Below are 23,139 nucleotides of genomic sequence, written 5' to 3'. Positions count from 1 at the left end.
TTCTCTGAATAACATGTAACAGACAGGCTTATTAATTGCCAGAGTTGCGATTGGCTTTTTTCAGAAATACGTTAATTTGTATTTTCTCAGACTGTGCTCGGCGCTCAAAATCTGACATATTGCAATCTTGTTTATACCAACCAATGCTCAAAGAAAAAGTTTTGAAATACAACTTACATATTTTCCTGTCACATTAATCGAACAAAATTTTTTTGCACAGCGGAACGTTGTTGTTCCACCAGCTTGTAAGTTAAGTATGAGAAAAAAAAACTGCACGTTTCGCAAATAGCCGCGGGGTAAATGTTAAGATGTTAAGTGAATTTTACAAAAAGGACGATTTTCGCTTAATAGGCCTATGAAAGGAAATAGACCTAAACCATTGTCAGGGTTGCAAGTGGAATAGAATACGATTTACATTATGGGAAAATATGTTTTCTGGGTTAAAATCTATTGGCTTTCGTTTGACACAAATATATTTCTCTATAAAGCATCTTCAGTGTCCGTGAAAACAACGTAAAAAATACACTCAAAACTTATCTTTGTCTTTGGGACGCTCTGTTTGCACCCAACCCTTCTCACAACTAACTACACAGGACACGTATAACAGTAATAGATGAGAACACGCGGGTTAAAGATAAGATCACTCTTGCGTAACAGAAAACTTATTATATGCAAACGATACAAACTCATTTTCTTGATATTTATTGTGGCTCCAATTCTGTTAAGCCACTTATCCTCGGCTATATTCTATCTGTTGGTGCGAGGTTTTTTTTTTCGCATACGGCGCAATGCCCGTAGGGATAGACTCCCAGTACTACACATTGATTTGCCTGTGTACGTCACCATGCAGTTGGGCTTAGAACATTTATTGATGATAAACTTAATACCTTATTGTTTTCAGTGGGGATGGGAGAATTTCAAATATGTATATCATGGCAAAAACAAAAAAGACTTGGCTTTGATATTATTTGAAATGATTAATATTAAAAATTAGGACATCACAGGAGAAACAGTTAAAATACTGCATAATAACGATGTTCGGTCAGCGACAAAGACATGCCTTAATAAGAAAGCTCGTATTTTCTTTACTCGTTTGAACCACGAATATATGTTGGAAATATTAGAACAATGTGACACTCCCGTATATTGTGTACTTAAAGTTAGGTTGTTTTGACCAAATTTTAATTTTTAAAGCTGATCTCGTCGTGTTGGTTTCTAACACGTTAAGTCGTAACTGCAATACATAAAAATCCATAACTTTCATGCTTGCTATTTGTAACTTGGGTGGTCCAAAAACACTATGTAACTGTAAGGTATAAAGATCACTGAAAAAGCTTTTCTGACAAATCTATTTGTTGTGATAGACGTTGCGGTCGTTATGCGTTTTGGAGGGATATTACGTCATCAAACCAATAAAAATCTTAAATTGAAATCGAACAAGAGCAGAAAGAAAAGATGCAAACAAATAATTTGAAGTAATTACTTCTTAGATAATTTCTCATTTCTTGCCATTCTCTGAATAGTTTCTCCGTGGAGTTTTTGCAAGTGATTTCTTAAAGATGCACCGGAGGAAAGGCGTTTTTTGCACAAATGACACTGGTACGGTTTCTCTCCGGTGTGTCCTTTCAAAGTGTGAGACTTTTTGTCGCACAAGTCACTCTTTTTTTTTTAAAGTGGTTTGCAGTTGTATTTACACGTCGCATCTGAATAAATTACTCACAGAAATTAGGCGGTTTCACGTGCAAAGCCCCGTACCACACTGCCATCTAGCGGGCAGAAATGGCTTGATGCTACATTTTCTTTTGTCCGTCAAAGGGCGCTACAGCGCAACACAACGAAGGTTTGCGTTGATCAGACATTTTTTTACAGTGTTTAACGTAGTTTAACATTGAAGTTGCGACGGTCAAAGGTTTTTAAAGCTTTTTTGAAAGGAAACAACGAAAGCAGTTGTAATTACGAAGAAACACCAGCACTACTATGGGGTGGGGGGTTACAAGGGGACATTCACACGTACAATGTACATTACGCAAAGACAAAGTGAGTTTTTTTGGGGAAAAAGCGGTAATTGTTGAATAACAAACAATACAAATGTGCCTTTTCGATATGTAGCAAATATTCAATGCGAAGCGGTGGGTGGGGCTAGAGAGCTAAGGAAACGTCACTTTTAGAAACCACTTTTCTTTTCAGCTTCAATTTCCTGTTGCGTTGGAAGCTGATTCTTCTCAGCAGTGTCGACATGCTTCCTTCAAAGCTTTCTCCTGTGCGTAACCTTCAAAAGCGCCTTTGTTCTTCTCCTGGGTTTGGACGGAATGCAGAGAGGATTTTTCGAAATGTTCGACTTCAGTCAAGCTTGGTTTGGCATCAGTGGACATGATGGGGAAGTTGGTGGTGAATTCGAATACGACTCAACAGCAAAACTTTAAGTTAACTTATTACCGGCGTATTCAACTAGAATTTGTAAGTTAAATGGTTTAAAAAAAACGATGCAACTTTAAGGTATTAAGATCACTGAAAAAGCAATTCTGAAAAAAAACTATTTTATGTGATAGACGTTGCGGTCGTTATGCGTTTAGGAGGGATATTACGTCATCAAACCAATGAAAATGTGAACGTTAAATCGAACAAGAGCAGAAAGAAAAGATGCAGACAAACAATTTGAAGTATTTACTTCATAGATAAATTTCTTATTTCTTGCCATTCTTCTGAATAGTTTCTCTGTGGAGTTTTTGCAAATGGTTTCTTAAAGATGCACAAATGACACTTGTTACGGTTTTTCTCCGGTGTGATTTCGCATGTGTTCTTTCAAAGTGTAAGACAAACAGAACTTTTTGTCGCACACGTCACACTTGTAAGCATTTTCTTTCGTATAACTCAGTAAGTGGCGTTTTAAGTGACTCCCAAGTCTGAAACTTTTACCACAATGGTCAATTGCATTGAAAACTCTTGTCCCCTCCTGGGTAAGCATGTGTTGCCTCAAGTTACTGCGTTGCGTGAATTTCTTCTCGCTTTTACTGCAATGGTATAGGGTTTTTCTCCCAAATGTCTTCGCCAGTGCGCCTTCAAAGCATCATGGGAGGTATAACTTTTCGTGCAGATGTCGCACACATATATCTTTTCACCAGTGTGCGTTCGCTGATGCGAGGTTAAGTTGCCGCCTGTGCTAAACTTTTTTCTGCAGATATGGAACCGTGAGGCTTCTCTCCCGTATGAGTATACATGTGGGAAGTCAAAGTTTGTGCCTCAGTAAATCGTTTCTCGCATATGTTACATTGGAAAGACTTTTCACCAGTGTGGGTCCTCATATGAATCGCCAGGTTTGTCTTTCGATCAAAGAATTTCTCACAAACAACACATTTTCCTGATCTGTCGTCCAAATTGGTCGGATCGAAAAGTTTCCTCTCATGTTGAGCTTCTGCAATTGCAGATGAACAAAATGCTGCCGTTTGTCCGACCTTTTTCTGCGTGTTTGAAAGTTTTCATCTCCAAATGAAAGTAGCATCTTGTTGTAAAGATTTTGACACTGGTTTGCTGCTTTCTTCATCGCATTTTTTTGCATCACGTGCACTGCAAAAAATAGTTTTTGGGTAGATATGACCTTGAGTTTTGGGTACTTTCGTTGAGAAACCCAAAACTTTTTCTTTGGGTATATATAGTACCCAAAATTTGTTGGGTACCTGTGGCTCATACCCAAAGGCGGCATTTTGGGTACCATATGTCTATACCATATTACTATTTTGGGTTATTTTAACTGTGCCCAATGAGTAATTTGGGTCATTAAATTCCTCTCAAGTTGTTTTGGCTCTGCAACTGAAATAATGCACAAATAAAGATTGGGTCACTTATATTTTGCATTCTTTACAAGTTACTGCGCACATAAAAATTGACGATATACATAAAATGACATGGACACCGCTAAAACTGCAAGGGTTAACGAGAATGGCTCTTCTGGCAAAAATAGTTGTACATATCCAGCTGCCCAACTGCACTCCAAGATTTCTCATCAGTTTTGTTATCTGAAAAAACACAATAGCCAGTCTATTAAAAACTGGAAAGGCTAGCTTTTGTCAATACACGTATACTGTGCTATACATACCATGAAACACGCTGTAAACTTTTTCTTTGTCTTCACATGGCTCCCCCATCCAAAGCAGACAGACCACGTTTAATTACAATTTCTAAAAACACACAAAAGACAAACAGTTAGCGTCTTGCGAGTTTCTCCGGAGCGCTCCTCCTCTGGGAAAAGGCGCGGCGGCGCGCTTTTTGGCGAAAGGAAGAAAAAGGGCGGCATTTGTCCTGCTCGCGCCGTTAAAGTTAAAAAAATGCCGACAAAATTTGAAACCATTTCAATAAGTTATTCCGTACTGGTGTTTGAATATGATTCAGATATGCTTAAATTAATTAATCAGTCTATTTGAAGTGACTTTCGTTCTGCAGTAGCACAAATAATCTGCTGTCCTGTCAAACCGCAACAAACTACCTGTTCACTAAACTTACTTTTTGTGTGGACTGCCTAAAACGGATCATTTTTATGACATAGTCCTTTTGAAAACGTATTCTGCATCAAACAGATAACTTAAACATCAGTCTCAATTGATTGGCTTTGTGCCTAGCTATGTATGTGGTATAGTAATAACCGTTTCGAAACAAAATGGCTCTGGGAAACTAACATAAACTTGCACTCAAACACGCCAGGAAAAACTGGCACAAACTCAATCCATGCGCCCTATCAATTTAATGCGGAATCACCGCTCACTAGACGGTTGGTTCGATCCCATGTTGTGCAGTACTGCCTTTCTTCTCTCTGATGTGACGTCTCCGTCCTGTCCTGTCCATAATGAATATGCGAGACTGCGATAAGATACGCTTAAAACTTTATGACAGTATAATTGATTTATGACGGGATTGTGACGTTTCAATGCGACTATAGTAAAAACAAGTCCACGGAGACAATTAACTGGTCCAGTTCACAGCACCATACACTGCTTCAATACTGGACGCAGTAAACACAATTAACATTGTAGCATTGAGTGACTGTGCTCAACCTTAAACACTATTATTTAGATAAAAGGCAAGCACTATTAACCATAGAACTGCACCAAAAAATTATTGCACAAGTACCTAGACATAACTGATGACTTCATCGTGTACGACTAAACATGGCAGCAAGACCGCCACACGCAACAAATCGATACCGATCCGATTCATTCTTGACCACAACATCAGCTATATTCTACATTTGGGTACTATTAGAGACCACCCCAAACAACAAACCCATATTGAAAGTACCCAAATGTTCACAAATTGAGGACAAAAATGTAGTACCCAAAAACACCATCCAAGAATTTTGTGTAAATCTAGCAACTGCCCCAAAAAAACGTAACCACACAAAACATTTATACCCAAGTATTTTTACAGTGTGTTTTGGACAAAGACATATTTAGAAACTGATGCATAAAGGTGACAATTTCCTGAAAAAAAGAGAAAGCACAGAATAATATTCTATGTTTGACAATGATAAAAATGATGGAGAAAAGAAAGGTGGAAGAAAGTAATAACATCATACATACTTGCAAAACAAAAATCTCACCAAATATCAGTCGTAACTTTTTTAGTGGTTTGCAAATTACTTGGTATTTAAATGCAGTAGAAATAAAGTGCACTCACGCGTGATGAATATTCCCATTTAAACATTATTCCTACACCTCAAAAGCGTGGCGTATACAATACAACCTTAAGGTTAACACCACTATGCTGCACGATTGCAATGTATCGAACAAATTATCTCGCTTGGCAATATTTGTTTAAAACTTGAAGTTCACACGATCGCCAGAGAGGAATTTGATACTTTGTGGAACAACGTCTACCAGCCTCGGGTATGTTTGCATCCCTTGAAAAAAATTTACTCGCAAATTTGCCAAAATTTGTAAGCCCAAGTTGCGTTACAATCGTCCAAGTTTACTGAAAAAAATTCAGTATAATTGTTCAAATGTGGAAACACTTGGAGGACGACGATGGCGACGGTTCGTATCCAGTATGTTTAGAGCCTAAATATTGGAAGGGAAAAACTGCTGATGGTTACCAATGTTTGCTTTACTCAATCGGTGTGGGAGGAGATTTTAGTTTTGATGACGCAATGGCCAACAAAGAATGTGAAGTTCACTCGTTTGATCCAAGTGGGATTTTTTCCCATTTTTTTCATGTGTTTTGAATGATTTTGTGTAACGACAGCTTGAGGTTGGATGAAACTTTATCTCTTGCAGCGAATGCAATTTTTTCTGGCCACTTGGTGATTATATTAAGCATTTCGCATTTCCTGCACTAATTTAAATCATATTTGAATAGCATTTAGTTGCGCGATTCGACAGCTTCTTTTTCTTGAACATTTTCCACAAAATATAATTTTCTGTCTTTCATGTAGCGACGCCTCTCGATGACGGTTTCAGACGTGAATTTGGGGTTTTGTTTCATAAAATCGGCATCAGTTCCAAAGACAACGGCAAAGATGACCACGGATGGAAAATGCGAACTTTGCGTAAGTCTTAATGATCTCGGTATACGTGCTGTGCATGTTTATCATACCCGAAATTTCAGGTACCTTACTCAAGGAACTTGGACACAACGGAAGGTATTTAGATTACTTGAAGGTGGATATTGACAACCCTGACGGTGGTGGATTTGAAGACGAGGTCAGATTATTTTCTACAAATTGTTTGAGTTTCTCAGCAAATAATGAAAAATTATAACAATCAATTATTGTGTTACAGGTCATACAAGAACTGCTTGACACAGGCTTGTACAAATGCGTGAGACAATTTGGTTTAGGAATACATCTAGCAGGGCCCATTGCCAGACCCAAATGGCTACGGCGATGTATGATGTTCTACAGACAGCTATCGCAACACCACAACCTTCAATTTCGCTTGTTCGACATAACAGATAACGTGATAACTTTGTCTTTGTCGAATAATATGCCAAAAAAATTTTTCGCTTGCATTTCGAGGCTAACTGCAATGTCAGTTATCAAACAGTTTTTTCAGTAACGGAGGTGGTGGGTAACCGAATAACAAGTAATCGTCCAATAACAAGTTGTAGAGCTGCATCACTCGCTCACGTGGTTTCACGGTTGAGTAGTAGCGCAGAACCATGTCGTCATCGGTTTTGTTTGGATAAGCTGACCCCAGTTCTAGATCTGGAGGTGCTCCTATGGTTTTGAGAGCATATCTGTGTTGCAAATATTTGAATGAAATTAAGAATTTTTGAGTGCTCTTTTTTACCCCATCTATGGCTTTTTAAGATTCAAAAAAGCAAATGACATTAAGCAATACATAGAAGACAAGTCTTAAACTTGCCATTTGGTAATTTGCACCCACTTCGAATCTTCGCTGACGGTTTCCTGGTGCCCTATGACGTCATACCTTACGTCACATGGTTGGCAAAGTGTGGAGTATTTTTTCCAGTGGTAGTCGTCTTTCAGTAGTGAGTTTGGATAGCCGAGTACTAAATAGTTGATGAATGTATTGAAGTCAAGTCCACCACGTGCTGTGAGATCAAAAGGTTTTCTTGGTTTTGAAATAAAAGAATCGAGTTTAGCTTTAAAGTTAATTATTCTGAATACTTAAATCTCCCAGGACCTATTAAGATAATTTAGGCGTTCAATTTTGGATTATATTGGATTTAGGCGTCAACGTAGGTTTGACGGGTCAAATATGAAATATTCTTTTTTTGGTTTGTTTAAATGATTTTAAATATATTTTTCTAAAATTTTTTTGATACAAATTCAAAATTTAGTATCATGATTAAACTGTTTGGTAAAAATTTTGCGCAAAAACAAACTGTTACACTGTGGATTTAAATCACTTTTGTTTCCGTATTGAAATTGAATTGATTCGGCAATGGGCTTATATACAGTGCCATCAGGTTTAGCCAGTTTTGATCTAAAAGCTGAGATCAGACGTTCCATCGGTTCTCGAACCACCGTCATTTTCAACCAATCATCTTTTAACAAGAGGACTTTTCTCTCTTCTCCGACCAGTTGGAATTGCTCTTTAAAGTTTTTGGTAAACTGGGATTCCTGAAAAGCAGAGGTGCATTGAATTATAAATTGTTTTACCCTGATTCACGAGGCCTGTTTTCAACTCCAATAGTTTTTCCACATTTGAAATAACTTACATGAAACCATTTTACGTATAGGCCTACTCGAATACATCTTACTTCAAAATGTTCGCCGTTCATTTCAGTAAATAACTGCTTCCATCGAGTTATTCCAGTCTTCGGAATTTGACAAAAGATGGTTTTGTGTTTGGTTGAATAAATCATCGAATTTCTTATTTTGTTTTTGTCGTGATGAAAACCTTCACAAAATAGACTTTATAGTTCAACTGTTTAACTTAAAAAATGTATGACAGCTTTAAAGTCAGCTGTTGAAACTCTCTTACCGAAAAAATTACTTGATAGCTGAGATATGAGGCGTGATGTTAAAAGTAGGTTGCGTCAAATTCATTTTTTTTACCTATAGTAGGTTGCTGTTGCCCCCAAGCATATTATATTTTAATAATCTGTCTACATCTGGCACATTTGACGCGACTTTTACTATACGGTGTTTCACCTGCTATGCAGCTTGTCGGACAATAAAAGTCACGTTAATTATATAAGAAGGACAGATTATTTTCTTACCTAGTTTGTTACAAATCTCCCGAATTCGGATTCGACGCTCATCCATTCTCATTTGCATACGTTCCATAAAATGTTCTGACACATTTGACCAACTTTTCATGGTGTTATTAGAAAATAAATCGGATTGTTTGGACCAGGATTTGAGTTGATTTTCATAAGAAAACATGATTATGACAACAACGGCTACAAAGAATCCGAATAGCAACAAAGAAATCCTGCTGCTCATGTTTTGTTTGACTCAATCTGTTTTTTCTTACAGAAATTTAGCCAGAGAGTCTTTGCCTAAAGATTTAGAACAGTGCCTATAACCACATTAGCTACATTCTCTGAATAACATGTGACAGACAGGCTTATTAATTGCCAGTAACGATTGGCTTTTTTTAGAAATAAGTTAATTTGTATTTTCTCACCCTCTGCTCGGCGCTCAAAATCTGACATTTTGCAATCCTGTTTATACAAAGCAATGCTCAAAGAAAAAGTTTTGAAATACAACTTACACATTTTCCTGTTGCATTAATCGAACAAAATTTTTTTGCACAGCGGAACGACGTTGCTCCAACAGCTTGTAAGTTAAATATGAGAATCAACAAAACTGCACGTTTCGCTAATAGCCGCGGGGTCAATTGTGGTATGTAAGATTACACGATGCTCATCAGCGGAAAGTGGAAGAGAATGTGATTTACATTTTATGACGACATTATGGAAAAATATGTTTTGTGGGTTCAAATCTATTGGCTTTCGTTCGAGACAAATATATGGTTTGGCACTTGATTGAAAGTGACGTCACCAGCAAGGCAAAAAAGCGCAAAAACACCCGTGTTTCAGGTCATTCTGATAGAATACGTGGGATCTCTACCAATTGTTATTACTTTCACGCTATTTTCCACTCTATCCTTGACAGATACTGAGATTTTGAAAAAATCCTATAAAGCGGAAAGTGGTTTGGCACTTGATTGAAAGTGACGTCACCGGCAATGCAAAAAAGCGGTAAAAGATCCGTATTTCAGGTCATTTTGAATATAAACTTGGGACTTCTACAGAGGTATTGGTACGAAATGATTAACAAGTGAAATATTTTGCAAAATAATGCTTACTTGTATGATATATACCCGCAATAAACTCCTTTGTATAAGTTAAACCTTCTCGTGCAATGCTGCTCATTGATGCGGAACGCATTTCGCGAAACAATAATTTTGGATTCTGCCAGAATGACAGTAGTCATTTGCCCGTATCTGCCGAGTCAACGAGGAAATCGCTTATTGGTTAAAGAAGTCACGTGATGCGACAGCGCGGTTGAAACCGTTTAAAAAAATTAATTATTCACGACATAAGATAAAGCGATACAAATCAACAAAATGTTTTGCATTGTTTGCAAACATTAAACATTATAAAATGTGCAATAGAAATCAACACACTTTTTCAGTCAGTAAAAATTATTTGATAAAGTAATTCTTCTTTACCCCAAACTTTTAAATAGCCTAATCTGTGAACTTCTGGTAATAATACGAAACATAGTTTCCATTTTTTAACCTATTGTTATATTAATGATAAATATTCTTATGGTCCCGTGTTCATGGATAAAGCGATGGTCGAGGTTCAGAAATCAAAAGTGCATAATTATTTGATCATTATCTTTGAAATCGGAAGACTAAGTCATATCTAATATTCGGTGAAAATCCAAGTATGTTTATTTAGTTATTATCATAGACATATTTTGTCAAAGATAATCGAATATAATCCAAAAGAGTTCACACATGATCGATTATAAACCGGCCATAAATTCCGACTGGGCCGCGGGTAAGCATATGTTGCCTCAAGTTACTGCGTTGCGTGAATTTCTTCTCGCTTTTACTGCACTGGTATAGGGTTTTTCTCCCAAATGTCTTCGCCAGTGCGCCTTCAAAGCATCATGGGAGGTATAACTTTTCGTGCAGATGTCGCACATATATATCTTTTCACCAGTGTGCGTTCGCTGATGTGAGGTTAAGTTGCCGCCTGTGCTAAACTTTTTTCCGCAGATGTTGCAACCGTAAGGCTTCTCTCCCGTATGAGTATACATGTGGGAAGTCAAAGTTTGTGCCTCAGTAAATCGTTTCTCGCATACGTTACATTGGAAAGGCTTTTCACCAGTGTGGGTCCTCATATGAATCGCCAGGTTTGTCTTTCGATCAAAGAATTTCTCACAAACAACACATTTTCCTGATCTGTCGTCCAAATTGGTCGGATCGAAAAGTTTCCTCTCATGTTGAGCTTGCAGAAGGTCAAAAAGCTGCCGTTTGTCCGACATTTTACTGCGTGTTTGAAAGTTTTTATCTCCAAATGAAAGTTTAGCATCCTGTTGTAAAGATTTTGAAACTGGTTTGCTGCTCTCTCCATCGCATGTTTTGGACAAAGACATATTTAGACACAGATGTATAAAGTTAACGATTTCCTGGAAAAACAAGTAAATTCATAAGCATAGTAACGAAGCATAGACAGTGTTTGTAATGAATATTATTTTATGTTTGACAATGTTAAAAATGATGGAGAAAAGAAAGGTTGAAGAAAGTAATAACATTATACATACTTGCAAAACAAAAATCTCACCAAATATCAGCCGTAACTTTTTTAGTGGTTTGCAAATTACTTACCACCCTTAGTATTTAAATGCAGTAGGAATGAAGTGCACTGATGCATGACGAATGTTCCCATTTAAATGTACATTTGTTGTGTAGGCTACTTATTCGCGTTTTGTGTCGTTTGCTGCGCATTTTCCGCCTTTAGTGGTGTGGGCCGATAACAACATGACGTCACCAACCGCGCGAGCCTTATCTGTGACGTTAGTCAGTTCAGCTATAGCAGGTTATGATGGAACTACATCAACCGCGTCATTTCAACTGATGATGGCATAAGTTCTTGCCGAAACGTGTTTCGTATGAATCATGAAAATGTTGACAACAGTATGGGCCGGTCTCTTCATTCTCAGAAATGAAGAAAAGTTCTGAGCATATCGGTAAATAGTGTTCTTAAATATGCATATTTTTTAAATGAAAGCATTCAGAGATGGGTTTTTCTAGTTGAGGGCGTTTTTGCAAGGCGCATTCATGTACACCACGTGACCAGTCACAACTTCAAATAACTTTACTGCAAGTTAGTTTTATTAGTTTAAATCCATCCAAAATAACTAGGACAAATCTGCTTCATGTACAACTTTCAACACGGCCAAAATTTCAGCATCATGCAGCACTATCTCTCCCTTAGTATAGTGTACCTTCGGTCCTTGCAAATGCAAAGAAAATTAGGTGTAATTACAGCCTATGCTTTCCACAGCAAACTGTTCTCGCGCCTGTTCGACGAACAATTTACTCATGTACAGAGGCAGTAGACGCAACGCATCGCGACTTGATCAAACAGAACCTAATTATAACATTAGAAAGCGGTTGACAAAATAAGTGTATTGCTGTAAACGCAAGAAACTAGGCGACTGTACAAAAGCAGTTTGGTAACTTTCTGGTGATCACAATGGGCGTAACATAACGTATTGTTAGTGTATCGTGATGCAACAAGCAAAAACAATTCTACAAATCAGGGCCAATGTAATCTTTTATCGGAATATTAACGCAAAGACTTGTACAAATGCACACTGCTTATCATTTACTTCAGTGAATGTAACGCAAGTATCACAACGACAGTTATATATTTTTTTTTGTCCAGGAATATCTGGACGGGTTGGTTCAGTGTGTTAACCAGACACCGCGGCTTGTTTGCTATTTGCACTACGTCAGCGGTAATCAGCTTTTTCGACACGGTGTATTGCGCATAATAGTTTTTCAGATAAATATATATCGTACAGGCGTTCAGTGAGTTAGCAGCACATAATTCGTCGAAATGCGTGTTGAGTGTAGCTTTTACCCCTATGGAAGCTTTTGTTCAATGCTTTGTGATAATTGAGATGTAGCTAAAATTGCTACGCAGTTTATTGCGAAGAAGAAATCTTGGTATTAAATTCTTCTGTAAGGTATGGAATCGTGGTTTGTCAAGTTGAACGCTGGTGATACGTACGTATTTTTACTACCCATCTCTGCTTCATAAAATTATTCTTGTCTAGTATCATATGATTTGTATTTTGCGGAATAACACAACTACGCGCATCAACGTTAAACACAAGAAATATAGTGGAATGGGCACCGATAAAGCCATAAAGCTCATTGGGCGCCAATATGAAGGTGATTTCCTGAGACGAAGTTTTAGTGGCGCAACTCACTGGTATGCGAATAGCAATAACAAGAAAAAGTTCTTAATCCTCCCGGAAATCGCAGAGGAGATGAATCTTACTGATATGACGATGTGCAACAAATATTTTAACACAAAGTCACAGGAGCACGCACGTCAATATTTATACTAAAAGTATAGCGGAATGTTGCATTTGGTAAAATCTTAATTGAAAATATCGCAATCATTGATGTGTAAAATTTAAGCAGCGTGGCGTCTTAAAAGCGATAAATATGAAACAAGACCATTCATTTCGTCTCATACCAACCGCAAAAATTTCAATACTTGATGTCGTAATGCAAACCGCAATATGTTCACATATGAGGAGAACAAATCAACACATAGTGAAGTTATACACGTGATAATATTCGCATGACCGAAACGAATCGTATTTGTTTGATTTTACTCAGTGGGTCGGTTGAAATTACGCATGACTTGCTTTCGTGGGAGATCGATAATGTGACTTTTAAGCAAAGCGAAGAAAAAAAAATTACACAAAATTAGAATAATCATGTCACAACTACTTGCCTCATCATCTTTTTGTTCATTCGACAAACCTCATTAATCGTCGCGAAATAATGAGTTTAATTCTGGCTAACCGCCCTGGGGCGATACGAATCAAGCCGACCGCATCGAGATCTCGCAAGTTTCCAGACCACAGTTAACAAGCAGAGACGTTGGTGTGAAGGTAATTAGTTCGAAAAAGGTCGTTTAGTATTTTTAAATAGCAAGCAGTGCAAATTGTAGATTTTTAAACTAGTATCTTCAGAATCCATGCAACGCAAAATGGGTGGAAGATGACCAGCATCAGCACACGATCTTTTATTATGAAAATTAGAAATATTAATTTTGGATGGTAGAAATGGCGTTGTCAGTTTCTGTGTTACACAAATAGAACTATAAAACTATAGCAAATAATACTATGATTAATATTCTTAAACTTTATTTTTGAGCAGCATAACATACCTATATTAGGTATTTGAACAGGTTCGATCGCGCAAATATGGTCAGGACTTTCCATGAGTTGGCATACACACATTGAAAAGAAAGAAAGGAAAACCAGTTATGGGCAGGAGAGTCACGTTGTTTATGTTCGCATGTTTTGTGTCTGTTTGGGTTGTTTACATTGTTTCTTACAACAATCCAATGAAAACGCACTGGAAACGAACCAAAGACTATGTAGAATCTGGATCAAGCCAAAGCTTTTCCAATGACTCGTTGGATTCATTTGATAATTTTAGAGGGCGTTTAGAACTTAGAATGGAAAATAGACGACGGCAAGTTCAAGATATTTGCAACAAATTTGGTGAGTAGTATGTTTGCAAAATTTGCAATCGGTGACTAAACATTGCTTCTGGAACGTTTGTTGAAACGGATTTTAAATACTTCGCTTGCGTAACTAGAATGCTTTTTCCAAAAAGGTTTTCATCACGACAAAAACAAAATAAGAAACTCGATGATTTATTCAACCAAATACAAAACAATATTTTGTCAAATTCCGAAGACCGGAATAACTCGATGGAAGCAGTTATTTACTGATATGAACAGCGAACATTTTGACGTAAGATTAACATTTTCTCATTCAACTTGATGTAAAGTATCATACAGAAAATAATGTGCCTGTGGTATTGGCTGTCAAACGTAGTAATTATATGATTGGAGTGGTTCAAACTGCCAAGTATATATAAATACATGTGAACAGTTTGAACTATTTATAGAGTTGCTATTTCTTTGCCTCATTCTATTTCTTTACAAACATTAAGAAATAGAATTGTGGTTTTAAAAGGCTACATTATTCAAACAAATTATTAGACGTGCCGTGTCAGTCTATATGTGTATACGAGCTAAATTCTCTTTGTTAGGCACTCTTTTGTAAAAGACTGACTTAAGTATTACAAAAAGTACACTAGCTTTCGCGAGTTCCCCTCGCTTTATCAGGTGAAAATAAACACAATGCAATACAAGAAAACAACAAGCGCAAGGCGGTCGAAGAAAAACGATAAGCTGCCGTTAGTTGGCGTCGTCGTGTTGCGGCATCGTTCCTGTTGATAATGGCTCATGAACCCCCAATTTCTGTTGAGCACATCTTTGATGGCGTTGAAGCGGTTGATGTGGTGTTGCTCGGCCGTCTCCCTTGCTAGTCTTGATTTCTTTTCTTTTTGCAATATTTCTTTTCTTTTTTGCAAATGGACTTTTTGCAATACCATTACCCGTATGTCGTACAAAGATGGGCTCAACAGAGATTGGGGGTTCATGAGCCATTTATCAACACGACGATGCCGCAAGACGACGACGCCAACTAACGACAGCTTATCGTTTACAGTGCCCTTTTTTCTTCGACCGCCTTGCGCTTGTTGTTTTCTTGTATTGCATTGTGTTTATTTTCACCTGATGAAGCGAGGGGAACTCGCGAAAGCTAGTGTACTTTTTATAATACGAAAGTCAGTCTTTCACTAAAGAGTGCATAACGAAGAGAATTTAGAGTGCCTTTTAAAAGAGTGCCTATTATTCAAACAGTTGCAAATGTTTTCCGCCTTTTTACTTTTCCCTACATTAGATAATGCAATTCTATCATACAACCTGTGCTTCACAAAGAAAAGGTTATGATGGGAGTTATGTATGTGTTGAAATCAAGCATTTCGCTTTTCAGGATTTGCAGTTCACCAGTATGTTCAAAGATAAATTCCAACTGAATGGAGAAGAGGGGCAAGAACTCTTACTAAAAGATGACTGGTTGAAAATGACGGTGGTTCGAGAACCGATGGAACGCCTGCTCTCGGCTTTCAGATCAAAACTCGCTAATCCTACCCCAAAACTTAAGTCCTTTGCTGAATCAATTCACTTTCATTACGGAAACAAAAGTGATTCCAACTATTTTAGTAAGTCGAAAGCAGCGACGTAAGAAGCAGGTTATACAGGTGATGTCGGTTTGTTAATTGATCCACGTGTACATCTGGAAAGCAAATCTTGCACAACTCAGCACGAAATGAAAAATAATGGTAAAAAATGCATAAACTTGGCCTGTGGCTGGAGGTGCACACACCTCTTGATGCGTAGTCTCCGATGTATGTTCCTAGGCGAAACTGACAACATTGCCCTTAACATTACATAGTCGCATTTATTTGTTCATTCCGGTTGTATCACATGTGCTTAAAATACAAATATGGCTGTGGAGCCCAGAGTTGCGCCACCTTGCGGAAACTTTTTCTTGGTATGACCAGCACAGATGGCGTTACTCAGTAATTATGTACATAAAGTCCGTAGTGAGGAGGTCAAGCGCCCTACCTATATACAAAGTAGAAAAACAGATTGGAATTCGTGACCAACATATAATGGGTTCCAATCCCTGTGTCAAATCACAATTGGAATTTTTACCAGCGTTTTGACTGCATTTTACTGCTTACGTTTAATTAAGTTTACGCACAAAACTGTTTAAATCTAAACGAACAAAACTGAAACTAAAATTCGAAACCAAAATAATTTATAAATTAACGTCGACTTTTGCTTATTTTTTCCTAAAAAAATGATATTAAAACACAGGATAAAATCTATTTTTTCCATCTGTTCACTGCAAGATGTTACTTGTGAGCCTTAGTTACAATAAAATTGTTTTCAGCACGTGACCGACCTACCTTCAACACATTTATCAACTATCTAGTCCTCGGTTATCCGAATTCTTTGACCGAAGACAACATGCACTGGGAAAAGTATTCTTCACTCTGCCAACCTTGTGACGTAAAATATGACATCATTGGACATCAAGATACAGTGGGCGAAGATTCAAGGTCAGTTACTATTATATACAACAAAAAGTAACTTCTATATCCACTATATGTTCCAGAACAACAATTGTATTTATGGATAAGGAGTGCAAAAGGAGAGAACAAAAATTCCTAATTTCTTTCAAATATTTACAACACAGATATGTTCTCAAAACCATAGGAGCACCTCCAGATCTAGAACTGCGCTCAGCTTATCAAAACAAAACCGATGACGACATGGTTCTGCGCTACTACTCAACCGTGAAACCACGTGAGCGAGTGATGCAGCTCTACAACTTGTTATTGGACGATTACATGTTATTCGGTTACCCACCACCTCCGTTATTGAAACAACTTTTTAACACAACTTAGCACTTGTGTTTTATCGAAATTTATTTATGTCAATTAAATGTTAAGTGTTTGCATGTTTTATATGAAGCTTTCTTTCGACGTGGATTTTATAGATTTTAAAGTCGGATACATAATGCTAAACAAGAGTAGGCTCCATAAAATTATTTAATGAAAAAAGTCTGAAAGTAATGACATCTCTTTGGGTACCTCGTTGATTTGTCACCTATTCAGCAGAGGCAAAATACCAAGCAAAAAAACATCGGTTTACGGTTTCTTGACCGGCGTGCAATTGCACTCAAGCGTTACTTTGCAAATCATCAAGTTACTGTTTCCCCTTAAGTATCCCAGTATGTCAGAAAATGTGACCGCAGCACAGTTAACGCGAATTGTAAGAAATAGTAAATTTCGGCTTGCATTTATTCACACAATAAACGTTGTACCGACCAGGTTGTGTGACGTTGCACTTCTGGTATACTTGGCTATTTCAAAAATAATTTTTTTTTATTATAAAATTTAAAAATAAACATTTTTCAATAAGAAGCACAAATTCACACGTTTTAAAACAAATGCTGTTTTTATAAGCATTATATCAAAGTTTTGTATGTTAGCAACTTTGCCACAGCTTTGTCTAATGCATATTGGTTGAAGGATACTGTTCATTTATGCATACAAACATATTAGTGAAACATGATAGGTGTCTTAACAGCTCTCCACGGCGCTGGTTGGTAGATTACGGAACAAGTCAAGCAAGTGCCGTGTCATACGCCATACAGCGGACGGGGATAAGCACAATGGCCGGTTTCAGGTTTTATAGCTTGCATGGTTGAGGGTTAAGGTTTACAAATGCAATTTCCCACAAAATCTTTCCCCAAAAGTTGAGGATATATTCCCTTTTGTCCATTTGTGAGTAGTTTGGATTCATTCTGATCATCCTGTCGTACCTCAAGTTGTCGGTAATCGCAAACAATCGATACTGACGATCGTTTAGCTGCGTCAAAAGGCGGTAGAGCAACATGCAACGTCTCAACCACTTGGGTCTGGTTATGGGTCCAGGCAATTGAACTTCAAGCCCAAACTGCCTGACACATTTGTACAAGCCGGTATCCAATAACTCTCGTATGGTCTGCAAAGCAACACGTTTACAAATGGGCCGTCCAGGATTACAAATAATTTGTGAAGAGCAATGCTTACCTCATCTTCGAACCCTGCACCATCAGGACTATCTGTGTCTACTTTCAGGTAATCTAAATACCTTCCGTTGTGCCCAAGCTCCTTCAGTAAGGTCCCTGTAAATGAAAAATGTATTTGGTAATGCTTTGTGCTCATTGCTTAAAGCAAAACAGTATTTACTTACGCAGAGTTCGCATTTTCCATCCGTGCGCATCTTTGTCGTTGTCTTCAGAACTGATGCCAATTTTATGAAAAACAACCCCAGATTGACGTTTGAAACCGTCATCGAGAGGCGTCGCTACAACACAGAATGAAACACAGTGTTTTAGGTTACCTGTAGAAAACTGGACTATTTGCGGAAAGATCTTCAACGATGGAACGAACGCAGCCGTTTTACAACTTACGTATAGACCTATCTTTCCAGGAATGAGTCAATGTTATAAAACTATCATCAGTTTCAAACTGATGTCAGCTGCTGATTTATTAGCAATCTTGAACAAACCATTTCGCCTGCAAGGGCATCCTTAGTTTCTTATTCAAATTCAGTTTTCCCAGGTATATTTGCATTTAATACTTTAAAAATACAACGTGTGATTTCATTTCAGATGTAAGTAAGATTCAGTCAAAGTAAGTTAGATTAAGTCAATATGTCTTTATTTGTGTATATCACTTCAAAATCAAACATTTCTACAACAAATTATACGGCGAGATTCAGTTTCAATAAACTCACTTGGATCAAACGAGTGAACTTCACATCCTTTGTTTGCCATTGCGTCATCAAAACTAAAATCTTTCTCGATTCCGAACGAGTAAACCAGACAACGGTTACCAGACACGTTTCCTTTCCAGAATTGGGGCTCCATGCATACAGGATACACACCATCTCCGTCGTAACTTCGACCACCGACGTTTTCCTCTTTAGAACACTGATACTAATAATAAAAATATGTGTTACATCTAATTTTATAACAAAAATTCAGCTGTTTTCAAGTAAGTAATTATAATTACACCTGACGGAAGAGGTTGTGCCTTTTGTCCATTATGTTTTCAAAAAAATGCCCGAACGTAACGATACTGAACAAAATTTGACAAACTATATTTCTGAAAACCTTCGCGTATACGTAAATTACTATTACATTATTGGCAAAATAATGACAAGCTGTACAAATATATCCCTCTGAAGTGAAGTAAAAATTCAAAACAGAAGTTGGATAAAAGATGAGGACTTTAGTACTTTCAGTTCAGGAAACTCATTTGTTTCTATTGACTTTGAACAAATGATAAGAAATCATCCGTAGACTACATAAGGCAGCACGTTATAGGAAATGTCGAAATTGAGCGGAAATATCAGCTTTCCTGAAACGTTTGTAGGCTGCTGTAAGTTGGCGAAATATATTCAACACAATAGTACTTGTAAAGTATAGACATAATTCCACAGTGTTTCCAATTCTTCGTTTGCAACTTTACTGCTTTCAGCTAAATAAAATAAACGTCAGTTTTATGCGTAAAAAATATCAGCGACTGAAATATATAACATGGTAACTTATGTAGTTTTATGAAGTGACGATAGTAAAAATTGAAATAACCTTAACTTTACATTTGTCCCGGATTGAATTAATGTATTTAAACATCTAACAAAGCAGTATGTTTACTCAAGCGTTTCGTTTCTCAGTTGCACGTAGGTAGATTTGGGCCATTAGTGTCTGCGTAACCAGACACGAGAGAGGGTGAAGCCGGTGCTGCGCACCAAGGCCCATGTCAATCTAGGGGCAATAAATATAAAAGGGGGACCTACACCATTGTTTGCCTTAAAACTAAGGGATTTCTTCCGTAAAGGTAGGGTTCCACCTATAATTTCATATGACATTCAACAAAAAACGGCACATTTTTTACCTGAACTAGATATACCGTTATCGTATTTCTCTGTGTAATCAACTGATATGCGACGGGTTTTCCCACTCAAGACAAACCTCCAACATAGAGAGAAGGATAAATTTATCAACACAGATCAGACTTGGCAAACACGGCGCGCTTGTGAGGTGAAAAGTGCAGATACAAAAATAATGCGCACCAAAGTCTGCTTCCCGTTGTTTGCGATTATGGCTTTCATGCTTACTATATCAACCTAGTTAGTACATAGCTATGTTTACTCAACGGATTGTATGCCACGAAGTGAAAGAATAGTTTCCTTGATAGCTTACCAACTAGTGAAGTAAATACATCAAGCCCTCTACAATATTTTACATGTACATGTTTTTCACACACACGAACATTGGAAACCACCCCCGTCCCCCCAATCGTACTGAAGTTAAAAAATTATTACAAACACAAACAAACTAACCTGTTAAGTTGATTTGCCAGATCACGTACAGTATCCCGGATATTAACAACAGAAAACTGAACACAGGTTTCATTTGTAATTTTGGAAAAGACATTCTTATTTAATTGCAACCCTGATGAAATATGTAGTTGTTTTAAGGGCGAACAAGTTCATTAGGAAGTTTGCAATCATATAAAGTCCTCCTTTCTGCATGGTATATTGTCAAATATTGAGAAAGATCCATTTTACTACACACGAAAGTAGCGATTACGTGAACGTAACTAACTGGCAATCTTTACGGTATTACACACATTCCGAACGATAGAAAATATTGAAACATTCATGTCTAAAAATACAACACCTTTGGCAGCAAATCGCTTTGAAATTTGTGACTACTTTCTGGCAAATTGCAAAACATATCTTGTAACTTATTGATCAAATTTCGCTTTCTTCGTCCAATGTCTGAGATATAGAGTAACTGACGAGAACATCCATAATTTTACCATGTTGTAATTTTTGCTCCATCTAAACGCGAGAGTCTTCGCAAACAACTTTACGAGCTCCCCACTACGAATCGCTTCGTTGAACAGCGGAACGCGAGTCCAACGCATTATCAGAGTACGGGTTTTTCAGAGCGTAACCAATTAACACTTGCTTAAATAAGAGAACTTTTCATTTCAATAGATTTTTTAGCAACGATTTGTTACAATTCAGCAGGGCGTCAAACTATGACGTGTTTATAAACCGTGTTCAGCCGAATAGAGAGCTTTAATCTCAGCTTTATTAAGTTAATTGCTTTCGACATGCTTTTTACACAACCTTAAATACAAAATTTCTTTATCCTTTTCTGTTCTACATGCGCTACGTATTCCTGAAAACCCAACACTGATCATCAATATTTCACTTGCCTCGATCCAGACCATTAACCAGCAAGACGGTATAGGCCTTCTTCTTTCAACGCGTTTGTGGCGCATTCGTGTTCTGACATCCTTTCCTCGCTACTTGCAGAACGAGTGCTGGCGTCCAATTTAGATTCTCACTCTAATTGCTTTAAGTATTTTTCTTTCGTTCTGTGTTTCTGTATCATGGTTGGATATCACGAAGACGATGCTTTAGGTTTAGCTTTACAGGAGGGGGTTTATGTCGATATCATTCTCGACCTTGCTTCAAACCCTCACTGGATGTGATGGTTCTTTACATCACACATGAGGTTGACACTTTGTGAAATGTGTATAGCGTGATAACGGAAAACATATCACATTAAAATGCTTATGGGAGGCAATTAATTGTTCTTCACGCTGCGCCTAGGAACCTGAAACACCGCTGTGTTGTTGTGATAAAAAATATAAGAAAAACGGAAAAAATATCGGCCCGAGATAAAAAAAATGAGCCCGAACTGGGGTAAGACCTGCAGAGTCTGATATATTTAAAAAAAAAATTCTGCTTTCTCTGCTTCATGAGTGTTTTTGGTGTAGCTGTATTGCTATCTTCTAGTTTTGGGGACAACCTACAACGCGAGCAATTTTCGCCGCGTTGGTTATGGAGGCAGTTTGTTTGCTTATTGGAGTGGTTTGCTTAATGGATTGGGTTATCTTGTGGTTGGCTTCCTATTTGTTTTCTAACTTAGTTACCTAAAATACGCTGATAACGAGAAAGGAAAAATGTGACGCCCAAAGTTTAATGTGACAAGTGGATCACATTTTGTATAAGGCATCATTGAGAACCAACCACCTCCTGGATTTTTTGTTCTGTGTTGTCGTCTCGTGAAAAACCTGAATACCATGTACCCTTCAGTCAGCAACTTAGTGCCATGCTTTTTTTCCTGAAAACTTTTCTCTTACAAGCGGGTCTGGTTTCTGTTCGTTTGGAGAATCGGGCGGCTTTTAACATTCCACAGTAAAACCCGTTTAAGTATGAGCGTGTTTGGATTGCGCAATTGTGTAAGTTTTCCTTTTCTTCAAACTTGGCATGGTAATTTTTTTAGGAAATCCCACTAAGAATTGGTTAAAACGCCATGTTTGCTGTTGATAAACAAGTGCTAAAGATACACATCAAAAAAAAGAAAAGTTTTTACCCAAGGCATAATGGTAGCTGTATAGTCACCACAAAGTGGAAGTCTTGTCGGCTGACAAAATAGTCAAAAGTAACACTGAACTGCACTGATGACTGTTAGATCGAAAAAGTGGCCCCGTCTGTAAATCACTAAAAAAATAAAACAGTCTGGAAAGGTTTGTTTGTTATCACAGTCGCGTTATACCGACAGCCTAACTTTAAATCTTTTGTCAAACAAGCTGTTTTCTGTAAGTATAAGCAAAGAAATATTAGTTATTATAACATTCCACTAACTAAGCCAGTGTCGTAGTAATATAGTTGATGTTAGACAACGGGTTCGGACACATGCCAACAGCTCACTAACATTTCCCATAAAGAACAATTGATGTAACAAGCGCAAACTCTTCACTCTTTAATTTTACAGCGGTTTGTTTTGGCTACCGGAAGTTCACAGCAAATCGTAGCACGGAGACATGAGTGTTAAGAAAATACACAGAGCTGGGATTCAATCCCCGGATTTCCTGGCCACGAATCCCGATCAGGTTTTCTTCTTGGTAT

General features: G+C 37.6%; 3 protein-coding genes and 1 pseudogene across 4 annotated transcripts; 2 read left to right on the top strand and 2 right to left on the bottom strand.

Moving 5' to 3' along the window:
• Window positions 1–5,523: 5,523 nt before the first annotated feature.
• LOC145906972 (putative methyltransferase-like protein 24) lies at window positions 5,524–6,965 on the top strand (annotated as a pseudogene).
• A 28-nt stretch (window positions 6,966–6,993) lies between these two features.
• On the bottom strand, window positions 6,994–8,998 carry LOC145905387 (carbohydrate sulfotransferase 9-like). 2 transcript variants are annotated; one of them, XM_082992575.1, is made up of 5 exons: window positions 8,677–8,998; window positions 8,215–8,354; window positions 7,861–8,074; window positions 7,374–7,542; window positions 6,994–7,224 (listed from the first exon to the last, which is right to left on the bottom strand). In XM_082992575.1, the coding sequence occupies exons 1-5, from the start codon at window positions 8,900–8,902 to the stop codon at window positions 7,017–7,019; spliced, it is 957 nt and encodes a 318-aa protein (XP_082848701.1). In that variant the 5' UTR covers window positions 8,903–8,998; the 3' UTR covers window positions 6,994–7,016. The 2 variants fall into 2 exon arrangements, with proteins under 2 accessions (XP_082848701.1, XP_082848702.1); XM_082992576.1 differs by having other exon boundaries at window positions 7,419–7,542.
• Window positions 8,999–14,028: 5,030 nt separating this feature from the next.
• Window positions 14,029–17,060, top strand: LOC145906971 (carbohydrate sulfotransferase 9-like). The gene is made up of 5 exons (XM_082994418.1): window positions 14,029–14,233; window positions 14,349–14,488; window positions 15,578–15,806; window positions 16,544–16,712; window positions 16,850–17,060. Exons 1-5 carry the CDS (start codon window positions 14,074–14,076, stop codon window positions 17,058–17,060), a joined length of 909 nt encoding a protein of 302 aa, XP_082850544.1. The 5' UTR covers window positions 14,029–14,073.
• A 391-nt stretch (window positions 17,061–17,451) lies between these two features.
• LOC145905394 (putative methyltransferase-like protein 24) lies at window positions 17,452–20,667 on the bottom strand. Its single transcript, XM_082992583.1, has 6 exons — window positions 20,551–20,667; window positions 19,621–19,685; window positions 18,940–19,141; window positions 18,394–18,507; window positions 18,231–18,325; window positions 17,452–18,162 (listed from the first exon to the last, which is right to left on the bottom strand). The coding sequence occupies exons 1-6, from the start codon at window positions 20,642–20,644 to the stop codon at window positions 17,848–17,850; spliced, it is 885 nt and encodes a 294-aa protein (XP_082848709.1). The 5' UTR covers window positions 20,645–20,667; the 3' UTR covers window positions 17,452–17,847.
• Window positions 20,668–23,139: the final 2,472 nt, after the last annotated feature.

This window comes from Ascidia mentula, chromosome 6, assembly GCF_947561715.1.
Source record: "Ascidia mentula chromosome 6, kaAscMent1.1, whole genome shotgun sequence".
Classification (NCBI taxonomy): domain Eukaryota; kingdom Metazoa; phylum Chordata; class Ascidiacea; order Phlebobranchia; family Ascidiidae; genus Ascidia; species Ascidia mentula.
The sequence above is the reverse complement of the archived record's forward strand: the minus strand, read 5'-3'. Positions and strand labels throughout refer to the sequence as shown.

Excerpts from the sequence above, each read along its gene's own strand:
- LOC145906971 (XM_082994418.1), top strand. The coding sequence starts at position 14,074 with ATGAAAACGCACTGGAAACGAACCAAAGACTATGTAGAATCTGGATCA. Across the intron at positions 14,234-14,348 it reads AGATATTTGCAACAAATTTG|GTTTTCATCACGACAAAAAC; the intron begins GTGAGTAGTATG and ends TTTTCCAAAAAG. Across the intron at positions 15,807-16,543 it reads AAGTGATTCCAACTATTTTA|CACGTGACCGACCTACCTTC; the intron begins GTAAGTCGAAAG and ends AATTGTTTTCAG.
- LOC145905394 (XM_082992583.1), bottom strand. The coding sequence starts at position 20,644 with ATGTCTTTTCCAAAATTACAAATGAAACCTGTGTTCAGTTTTCTGTTG. Across the intron at positions 19,142-19,620 it reads ATTATGTCTATACTTTACAA|TATCAGTGTTCTAAAGAGGA; the intron begins GTACTATTGTGT and ends TTTTATTATTAG. Across the intron at positions 18,326-18,393 it reads ATGGAAAATGCGAACTCTGC|GGACCTTACTGAAGGAGCTT; the intron begins GTAAGTAAATAC and ends TTTCATTTACAG.
- LOC145905387 (XM_082992575.1), bottom strand. The coding sequence starts at position 8,902 with ATGAGCAGCAGGATTTCTTTGTTGCTATTCGGATTCTTTGTAGCCGTT. Across the intron at positions 8,355-8,676 it reads GGAGATTTGTAACAAACTAG|GTTTTCATCACGACAAAAAC; the intron begins GTAAGAAAATAA and ends TATTTTGTGAAG. Across the intron at positions 8,075-8,214 it reads TGAACGGCGAACATTTTGAA|GAATCCCAGTTTACCAAAAA; the intron begins GTAAGATGTATT and ends TCTGCTTTTCAG.